This window comes from Scyliorhinus canicula, chromosome 1, assembly GCF_902713615.1.
Source record: "Scyliorhinus canicula chromosome 1, sScyCan1.1, whole genome shotgun sequence".
In the NCBI taxonomy this organism is placed as follows: Eukaryota; Metazoa; Chordata; class Chondrichthyes; order Carcharhiniformes; family Scyliorhinidae; genus Scyliorhinus; species Scyliorhinus canicula.
Genome location: NC_052146.1, coordinates 166,169,702 through 166,180,887, shown reverse-complemented (window position 1 = coordinate 166,180,887; position 11,186 = coordinate 166,169,702). Strand labels below are relative to the sequence as shown.

The following is an 11,186-nucleotide window of genomic DNA, read 5'->3' as shown; positions in this document are numbered from 1 at the left end:
AAGGGACCATATTTGCTATCCTCCAGTCCTCTGGCACTATTCCTGTAGCCAATGATGACCTAAAAATCAAAGGCAAAGGCTCAGCAATCTCTTCCCTGGCTTCCCAGAGAATCCTAGGATAAATCCCATCCGGCCCCGGGGACTTATCTATTTTCACCTTGTCCAGAATTGCCAACACTTCTTCCCTACGCACCTCAATGCCATCTATTCTAATATAATTGGCATCTAAGCCAATGAGTACCTTTTGTCTTATCAGAACTATTCAAAAGTAATATTGGAGCACAAATGTAGTTACAGGGCCACCTATAATTTATATTATAGTCCAGTATCAGAAAATGTCCTCCAACATTCCCTTCTTTTGGTCCTGGAAGAAGTTTAATGAATCCTAGATGACGACAATGATTCGATATGAGGGCAGCAGGGTGCGTTTAATACATCCTTTGGGGCATGTAACCTTCCAGATGTTCCGTACGTACACCGTGCATGTGATTCAATGATCACCCCTCAAATGAACCCATATATGTCACATTTAATGTCTTGATATCAATCATTCCTGCCTCCCTGACTACCTCTGCTGTCTGTCATAAAATGATGTTCTTCATAGCAGTTTTCAAGTAAGCTCAACTAACAGTCCCATACTCGCTGCCACTAACTGTCACTCTGAAGTAGTTCCTCTGTGTGTTTATTTTTCAAAGCGTGGATTTTTTTCATTATCAGGTGGTAAAGCTTAACTGATTGACTGATCTCGAGTCTTCGTTCCCTCAGAGTTTCTGCAAGATGTGGGACCATCTCTGGCTCTTTATAATCCTAACTCAAATGATCCTTGCTCGGCCTATAGTGGTGGGCCTCAGGGGTACAAAGCGATAGGAGGTTACGGTGGCGGAGACGCAGTATTTCCTTTTCCCCGTAAACTTAAAATGCATGAGGGCTGGTGTAATCTCTAAGACACAACCATGAGTTCTGATTAACCCACATTCGTCCAACTCTCCCTGTCCCACCAGGTGGAGGCAACGTGAGGGAGATCCCATACATTATCCCTGCGTATAGTTGAGGTCTCAATGAGATAGTACCTGAGGGAGGTGTTCGCCCACACAATTCCAATGTCCTCCAGTTGGTTGTGAGGGTCTGGCCCTGAGTCCGGTGTGATTACAGGGATCATCAAGACCATCTCTACCCCCAATATCTCGGGGATTGCTGAGTATACTCTGGTTACTCCCTTCAGAGTCCGGTTGTCCAGCATCCCTTGTCATTTGGCTAGCTTAGCCAGTTGCGGGCTGTGGTAGTCACCACTATTGTATTATATACTGCATACGAGGGTATTACAGTGAGACCCCTGTACTACAGGTACGGGGGCAGATCCCTGCTTGCTGGTTCCGCCCAGTAGGCGGAGTATAAATGTGTAGGCTCTCTGAGCTGCAGCCATTTTGGCAGCAGCTGCGTGATGGCTGCTCATCGCCTGCAATCACCCCCGACCAGCCATGTCTGGCCTCCGTCATAATCGACCAGACACGACCGCACAACCTCGCGACCGCGTCGACGACGGTGAAAATCGACGGGCAAAAGGTTTCCTGCCTTCTGGACTCCGGGAGCACTGAGAGCTTCATCCAACCCGATACGGTAAGGGGCTGCTCCCTCACGGTCCACCCCACCAACCAGAGAATCTCCCTGGCCTCCGGATCCCACTCCGTGGCAATCCGGGGGTACTGCATCGCCACCCTCACCATCCAGGGCGTAGAGTTCAGCGGCTTCCGCCTCTATGTCCTACCCAACCTCTGCGCTGCCTTGCTACTCGGCCTGGACTTCCAGTGCAACCTCCAGAGCCGAACCTTGAAATTTGGCGGAACCCTACCACCCCTTACTGTTTGCGGCCTCATGACCCTTAAGGTCGATCCAACTTCCCTGTTTGCGAACCTCACCCCGGATTGCAAACCCGTCGCCACCAGGAGCAGACGGTACAGTGCCCAGGACAGGACCTTCATCAGGTCTGAGGTCCAGCGGCTGATGCGGGAAGGTAATATCGAGGCCAGCAACAGCCCCTGGAGTGCCCAAGTGGTAGTAGTGCAAACTGGGGAGAAAAACAGGATGGTCGTTGACTACAGTCAGACAATCAACCGGTACACGAAGCTCAATGGGCCTCCCGATGCCCTATCCCAAGGCACATGTGCCAGCGCACAAGTGGACAGCCTCCGCACCCTGCACGACGATCTCTGTCACCCAGGGGTCACCCGCCTTTATCACTTCATAAAGGCTTGCAATCTGCCCTACTCCATCGAGGAAGTCAGGGCTATCACCAGAGATACAACCAATGGGCATTCACTATACACACAGAGGTGACACAACCACAGGAGGGCATTACACCAACCCATATATAAAGGACACCACACACATGATCTCCCTCTTTCCAGTGGAGACAGTCAGTGAGTAGAGACACAGGGTTGATTCAATATCACTCCCACCACGTGGATTGTAGCAAACTGGTTAGTCAGTCTGAGTAGCTATAGAAGGATTAACAGTAGTGGCAAACCCGAGTAGAAGTCTAATGGTTTAATAAACGTGTTGAAGTTATCTCCACGTCTGAACCTTCCTTTGTCAAGTGCACCACAAGGAAGCCGCTTATGCTACGCCTAGAGCATAACAAGACATGGTACCAGAGTGGACTGTTTCAATGTGGGAAGGCAGTGGCATAGTGGTATTGTCAATGCGCTAATAATCTAGAGATCTAATGCTCTGTGGATCTAAGTTCAAATCCCACCATGAAAGCTAGTAAATTTTGAATCCAATAAAATCTAGAATAATTGTTGGAAAAACCTTTTGGGCAGCACGGTAGCCTTGTGGATAGCACAATCGCTTCACAGCTCCAGGGTCCCAGGTTCGATTCCGGCTTGGGTCACTGTCTGTGCGGAGTCTGCACATCCTCTCCGTGTGTGCGTGTGTTTCCTCCGGGTGCTCCGGTTTCCTCCCACAGTCCAAAGATGTGCGGGTTAGGTGGATTGGCCATGATAAAGTGCCCTTAGTGTCCAAAATTGCCCTTAGTGTTGGGTGGGGTTACTGGGTAATGGGGATAGGGTGGAGGTGTTGACCTTGGATAAGGGGTAGGGGGCTCTTTCCAAGAGCCAGTGCAGACTCGATGGGCCAAATGGCCTCCTTCTGCACCGTAAATTCTATGTAATCTATGTAATCCATATAGCCATAACTCAGCGTACAGTGACAACCAGCAACAATACCCAGGTAAAACGTTCGAGATCCCGGTTCCGCAGCAGCTCCAGTGCCACAGCGATCTCTGTGGCAAAGGTTTGAAATCTTCCTGGTAGCAGCCGACCTACAAGACGGGCCGATGCTGAAAATATAGAGGTTCTGCTCACCATCGCCGGTGCCAGAGCAGAAGAAATCTTTAAAACATTCAAGTTCTACAAAAGACAAAACAGGAGCAACTTCCAGGCAGTCCTAGACAAATTCGGTAAATACTGTGAGAAAAACACACTCCAACCAGCAGAAAACGGCAAGAGAAGCGCCAGTACTCACCACGAGGCCGAGATCCCGGAACAGAGAACAATTTTGATCGGCGGCCATCTTTATAAAGGTACTGCACATGAGCAGTTGCGCGAGGAGCGCACAGAACTGGAATGTCCGTTTGCGCATGTGCGGCTGCGTAATTGTGGTAACGCCCCAGTACAGGAGTAGTGATATGCGCATGCGCAAACGCTTCCTACGTCTGACGCCACATGCGTCATGACATCAGAGGCCCCGGACCACGCCCATTTAAAGGGGAAACGTCCCAAATCACGAAAATAAATCTCTTAAAGCCGTAAAACAACGTTCTTTCACCTGGAATGACAACACAATGCCTCAAATTCAACCAGGAACTGAAAGAAACCTCCACAGAACCCTTGAACAAGCAGTTAGCACCGCCCAAACCGATGATTCAGACCTTGAATACTTCGACTCTGACCTTTATTTTTGCTCTGGACATCGCGAGCCCAATGCCAGCTCCGACACAAACAGTGCTGATATGGTCCTAGAAGACTACGAATCAGACAAAGGTTTTTTCATTAGAAATGGCGACTCCCGTACTGAATCCGATGCAGACGCGGATTCATCCTTTGGATTTGAGGATCTTCAGCCCAGCATACACGACATCCCGACTCGTGAGTGCTGGGGCCTGAAACCAAGAGACAGAGAGCAGTACTAGCCCACAGGGAGCGGCCTGCTGCCACACAGAGAGTGGTCCACACACCTCTAAGGGTTCCCAACTCCACGATAGAAGACACGCAAGACTCCACACCGCAGTCCTTGCATGAACAAGAAGTGACTCCAGTGTCACAAGCCTCCGCAGTGAGCTCATGTACAGCCTCCACAATGGAAGCAACGCAAGACTCCAAAGCGCAGTCCTTGCAGGAACAAGACCATGAGGGTCTAGCAACCTCCTCTGACCAACTAGCAGCAGACGATGCAAGTCTGCCATGCTCAAGTAAACAGCAAGAAGTCTATGACAATCTACCCAGCTCCAGTGCACAGCAGGACGACCATGCTCCAGTGAAGAACAAAGCGACTATGACAGTCCAAGCCCAAATGAACAACTAAGCGACTATGACGGTCCACCCACATTGTATGAGCCACAAGGAGAAGACTCTGACAGTATATCCAGCCCAAGTGAACAACAAGAAGCTACTGAGACGAATGACGACAACATCCCACTTCCCATACAAGATGTGCAGAGTGACAGGCCTCAGCTAGTGTGTACAGAGGCACTCGACGATCACTGTGAGACCACTGGTGACTCCGGTGACACCACATTACTTCCAACCTCATTCGCTCAAGCCTCTCCACAAGTAAATGCATTCCTGCATGTTGTGACTCCAGACGTGGAGCTGCAAGGAATCTCAGCTGATTCCAGTGAACCTGCTAAGACTCCGGATGGGGAGCATCGACAAACCACAACTGACTCCGGTGACACAGACCAGACTCCAGACGGGGAGCAACCAAACGCCAACTCTGATTCACGTAAGCCGGACTTTACTCCAGACAGGGAGTGCCGCAAACTCAGTGACGGCACACTCAGGGTGACGACAACAGGAGATGGATCACTTGACAATTACACTGGGTCAGTAATAACAAGTAGTGGCTACAGTCCAAGAGGAATACACCAATATTCACCACAGCTCTATCCTTCCAAGCCATACCAACACATTCTTTCCACACCAGCAGTGCAGTCAATGACAGCTTATGCTGGACAAACCCAGTCTTCAGGAATGCAGCAGCCAGCAGTCTATGCAGCATATTCTCAAACAGGCCAGCACTATGGATTGCCCACTTATGGAATCAAGACCGAAGGAGGACTACCGCAAGCACAATCTGCACTGCAGACTGGATGCCTCAGTTACAGCCCAGGATTTGCTGCACCCCAGCCTGGCCAGACAGCATATTCCTATCAGATGCAAGGTTCTAGTTTCACACCATCGCCCTGTATTTATGCGAACAGCGATTCTGTTTCCAATTCGGCAAGCTTCAACAGTTCTCATCAGGATTACCCTTCCTGCACAGCATTTGGCCAAAACCAGTATGCACAGTATTATCCAACTTCAACATATGGCACATACATGACCTTGAATGATACTTTTGATGGTACCTCTTCAATGTCAACAACTTATCAGCTACAAGATGCCATCCAACATCACCATCACAAACATCGGGGGAAAAAAGACTCCAAATCAGACAGTGAAGTGATTTGACCACTTTTTGGTTCCTGATGCACAGGGACACCAATGGCGTTCACAAGGACAAGCCACCATCAAAATCACCAACTCACCAACCCAACAAGAAAGACATTCAACCATGATAATGGGTTTTGGACTCACACAAATGATTTGGACTTATTGTTTAATCACTGTTCTCATGACTTGTACATATCATAACTTATCTACCTATTTTTTTTTGTTGTTCAATTTTCTTTAAGTGTACAGAAAATATGTAACATGTAAAAAAGGGGGATGTGGTTATGTGCATCACTGTAAATACACAAGGGGTTAATGTAAATACATGTAGACTAGTTAGACACTAGAGGGAGCACCAGAGACATGACACACAGACACTCAACCAATAGAACAGTTAGGTAGGACATGACCAATGGGCATTCACAATACACACAGAGGTGACACGACCACAGGAGGGCATTACAACAACCCATATATAAAGGACACCACACACATGAACTTCCTCTTTCCAGTGGAGACAGTCAGTGAGTAGAGACACAGGGTTGATTCAATATCACTCCCACCACGTTGATTGCAGCAGACTGGTTCATCAGTCTGAGTAGCTATAGAAGGATTAACAGTAGTGGCGAACCTGAGGAGAATTGTAAATAGTTCAATAAATGTGTTGAAGTTATCTCCACGTCTGAACCTTCTTTTGTCAAGTGCACCACAAGGAAGCTGCTTATGCTATGCCGAGAACATAACAAGACAGGTCCCTGTAGCTGTGAGGCAGCAGTGCTAACCACTGTGACGTGTGGCAGCACAACACCAGCAATAGGGTGCCCTGGGAGAAGGGCTGATTCCCTCCTCCCCAGAATCATCAGGGAGCCCACCTCAATAACTGGGCCTGACCAGGGTAAGAGCCAACACCATGTTCATCCAGACGAGAAGAAAAAACATTAAAATGACCAGGAAAGCAGCGTCCAAGGCAACTCAAGGCGACCTTCCATCGCAGAAAAGATACCCAGAGCAGCCCCATACCCCAACAGCCACACCACCATTACCAATCCAACTTCGACACATGCCAACTCTAAACTTGATGTTCTAGTTAGGAGAGAGACCCAATGGAAGTTCCAACCTTCAGGGCCTTCCAAAAGAGATAAAGAAGAAAAGGAAGAACAAGAGCTACCAGAACTAACCTTTTGGATATCTAAGGATCAGAAGTCAGCCCAAACCCCAAACTTCCAAAGGATACCAAGTTAACCCTCCTCGCCAGCCATAGTTACTGATCCCACTTTGACCTGTACCAATAATAAACAGTTGATCTAATAGTTAAAATAGTTCTGAAGAGAGACACCCAAATGGAGAGAAAGAACTAACCCAACCTAGTGGTAGAGCCCGAGAATACCCAGTCCTCCCCAGAATAACAGGAACCTTCATGGGCCATTGAAGAATGAAATCACAGATTGTTAAATTCAATTCTAAAAAAAAAATAGAAAAAAAAAGAAAGCCGAAACAGATTTGCTGAAACTCAGGGCCTATCCACAATCTCAGTGTCCAAACCCTTCTCTCTGCCCCAGCTTCATTCTTTCTCATTCTAACGAGACAGGGGTTGTTCACAAAGAATGCCCTGCCTCCCCCAACCACAAGGATTATAAGACATAATAACAAAAAGGAGTGAAACTTAACATGAATGTGTTAAATCAGGATAACCAATGATACAGGACATCACGCTCATATTTCACACTCCCCTACAGGAAAATAGACAGCAACAATAACAGCAACATGATCAACATGGAGTAATGAACAGGATAACGGAAGAATCGCAGGATAAACTGCAGGATAAGAACATCTTCCAAGTCATATAAAAAGGCTAAGGATAAAACAGGATCTTCAAGCGCACTTCATGTGCGGGGAGAACGTGCAAACTCCACACAGACAGTCAGATTTGAACCTGGGTCCCTGGCACTCTGAGACAGCAGTGCTCACCACCGTGCCAGGGTGAAACGATGGACTGAAAGATGAGTAGAGCTGGGGCTTGCAAAAATGCAGTGGCTCCCGGGCTCACATCACTTGACTCCCCGTATTAATTACATTTAAATAGCATGAGCTGCTGTAGTGCGAGTTCAATAGTCAATGAAGGTGATGCTATTTTAAAATGTCCTTGATTAATAAGGGGAACAGGTTTTATGGGGGGTGGGGGGGGGGGGGGAAGGCAGGAGAATGGGGACAAGAAACATAATTGATTGACTGATTGAATGGCAGAGCAGACTCGATAGGCCGAATGACCTGATTCTGCTCCCATGTCTTCTAGTCTTAAAATATGGTCTCAAATCGTTTCATGATGGTAAATTTTACACTGATCTTATATAGAACACAGAATATACAGTGCAGAAGAAGGCCATTCGGCCCATCGAGCCTGCACCGACCCACTTAAGCCCCCACTTCCAACCTATCCCGGAATCCAATAACCCCTCCTAACCTTTTTGGACACTAAGGGCAATTTATCATGGCCAATCCACCTAACCTACACGTCCTTGGACTGTGGGAGGAAATCGGAGCATCCAGAGGAAACCCACAGAGACATGGGGATAACGTACAGACTCCTCACAGACAGTGACCCAGCGGGGAATCGAACCTGGGACACTGGCGCTGTGAAGCCACAGTGCTAGTCACTTGTAGCCAAACATTCATTTTGGAAAAAAAGGGATTTTCTCGGCGAGTTAAGCATTTTGAGTAATTTGCCGTTGGTTTCAGAACTGTAATGTACACATACTGAAATACACACTGTTCCATAGCGAGTAATGTACACATACAAAAATACACACTGTTCCATATCGAGTAATGTACACATACTGAAATACACACACTTCCATATCGAGTAATGTACACATACTGAAATACACATTTCCATATTGAGTAATGTACACATACTGAAATACACACTGTTCCATATCGAGTAATGTACACATACAAAAATACACACTGTTCCATATTGAGTCATGTACACATACTGAAATACACACTGTTCCATATCGAGTAATGTACACATACTGAAATGCACATTGTTCCATAGCGAGTAATGTACACATACTGAAATACACAATGTTTCATATCGAGTAATGTACACATACTGAAATACACACTTCCATATCGAGTAATGTACACATACTGAAATACACACTTCCATATCGATTAATGTACACATACAAAAATACACACTGTTCCATATCGAGTAATGTACACATACTGAAATACACACTGTTCCATAGCGAGTAATGTACACATACTGAAACACACACTTCCATATCGAGTAATGTACACATACTGAAATACACACTGTTCCATAGCGAGTAATGTACACATACTGAAATACACACTTCCATATCGAGTAATGTACACATACTGAAATACACACTGTTCCATATCGAGTAATGTACACATACTGAAATACACACTGTTCCATATCGAGTAATGTACACATACTGAAATACACACTTCCATATCGAATAATGTACACATACTGAAATACACACTGTTCCATATCGAGTAATGTACACATACTGAAATACACACTGTTCCATATCGAGTAATGTACACATACTGAAATACACACTGTTCCATATCGAGTAATGTACACATACTGAAATACACACTGTTCCATATCGAGTAATGTACACATACTGAAATACACACTTCCATATCGAGTAATGTACACATACTGAAATACACACTGTTCCATATCGAGTAATGTACACATACTGAAATACACACTGTTCCATATCGAGTAATGTACACATACTGAAATACACACTTCCATATCGAGTAATGTACACATACTGAAATACACACTTCCATATCGATTAATGTACACATACAAAAATACACACTGTTCCATATCGAGTAATGTACACATACTGAAATACACACTGTTCCATAGCGAGTAATGTACACATACTGAAATACACACTGTTCCATAGCGAGTAATGTACACATACTGAAACACACACTTCCATATCGAGTAATGTACACATACTGAAATACACACTGTTCCATAGCGAGTAATGTACACATACTGAAATACACACTTCCATATCGAGTAATGTACACATACTGAAATACACACTGTTCCATATCGAGTAATGTACACATACTGAAATACACACTGTTCCATATCGAGTAATGTACACATACTGAAATACACACTGTTCCATATCGAGTAATGTACACATACTGAAATACACACTGTTCCATATCGAGTAATGTACACATACTGAAATACACACTGTTCCATATCGAGTAATGTACACATACTGAAATACACACTTCCATATCGAGTAATGTACACATACTGAAATACACACTTCCATATCGAGTAATGTACACATACTGAAATACACACTGTTCCATAGCGAGTAATGTACACATACTGAAATACACACTGTTCCATAGCGAGTAATGTACACATACTGAAACACACACTTCCATATCGAGTAATGTACACATACTGAAATACACACTGTTCCATAGCGAGTAATGTACACATACTGAAATACACACTGTTCCATAGCGAGTAATGTACACATACTGAAATACACACTGTTCCATATTGAGTAATGTACATATTCTGAAATACACACTTCCATATCGAATAATGTACACATACTGAAATACACACTGTTCCATATCGAGTAATGTACATATACTGAAATACACACTGTTCCATATCGAGTAATGTACACATACTGAAATACACACAGTTCCATATCGAGTAATGTACACATACTGAAATACACACTGTTCCATATCGAGTCATGTACACATACTGAAATACACACTGTTCCATATCGAGTAATGTACACAAACTGAAATACACACTTCCATATCGAGTAATGTACGCATACTGAAATACACACTTCCATATCGAGTAATGTACACATACTGAAATACACACTTCCATATGTGAGGTTATCCATTTTGGTAGGAATAACAGCAAACGGGATTATTATTTAAGCCGCTGTTCAGAGAGACTTGGGTGTGCTAGTGCATGAGTCACAGAAGGTTGGTTTACAAGTGCAACAGGTGATTAAGAAGGCAAATGGAATTTTGTCCTTCATTGCTAGAGGGATGGAGTTTAAGACTAGGGAGGTTATGTTGCAATTGTATAAAGTGTTAGTGCGGCCACACCTGGAGTATTGTGTTCAGTTTTGGTCTCCTTACTTGAGAAAGGACGTACTGGCGCTGGAGGGTGTGCAGAGGAGATTCACTAGGTTAATCCCAGAGCTGAAGGGGTTGGATTATGAGGAGAGGTTGAGTAGACTGGGACTGTACTCGTTGGAATTTAGAAGGATGAGGGGGGATCTTATAGAAACATTTAAAATTATGAAGGGAATAGATAGGATAGATGCGGGCAGGTTGTTTCCACTGGCGGGTGACAGCAGAACTAGGGGGCATAGCCTCAAAATAAGGGGAAGTAGATTTAGGACTGAGTTTAGG

At 45.2% G+C, this 11,186-nt stretch overlaps 1 protein-coding gene across 1 annotated transcript; it reads left to right on the top strand.

Annotated features, from left to right (window-relative positions):
- The first annotated feature begins 389 nt into the window (after positions 1-389).
- Positions 390-6,953, top strand: LOC119962501 (eyes absent homolog 4-like). The gene is made up of 3 exons (XM_038790455.1): positions 390-468; positions 5,074-5,622; positions 6,799-6,953. Exons 1-3 carry the CDS (start codon positions 390-392, stop codon positions 6,951-6,953), a joined length of 783 nt encoding a protein of 260 aa, XP_038646383.1.
- The last annotated feature ends 4,233 nt before the right edge of the window (positions 6,954-11,186 follow it).

Bases quoted from the DNA above. Each gene is read 5' to 3' on its own strand.
- LOC119962501 (XM_038790455.1), top strand. From the start codon at position 390: ATGACGACAATGATTCGATATGAGGGCAGCAGGGTGCGTTTAATACAT. The intron at 469-5,073 runs GTACGTACACCG...TGACGACAACAG, and splicing joins TGTAACCTTCCAGATGTTCC to GAGATGGATCACTTGACAAT. The intron at 5,623-6,798 runs GTACCTCTTCAA...TTGATGTTCTAG, and splicing joins CTTGAATGATACTTTTGATG to TTAGGAGAGAGACCCAATGG.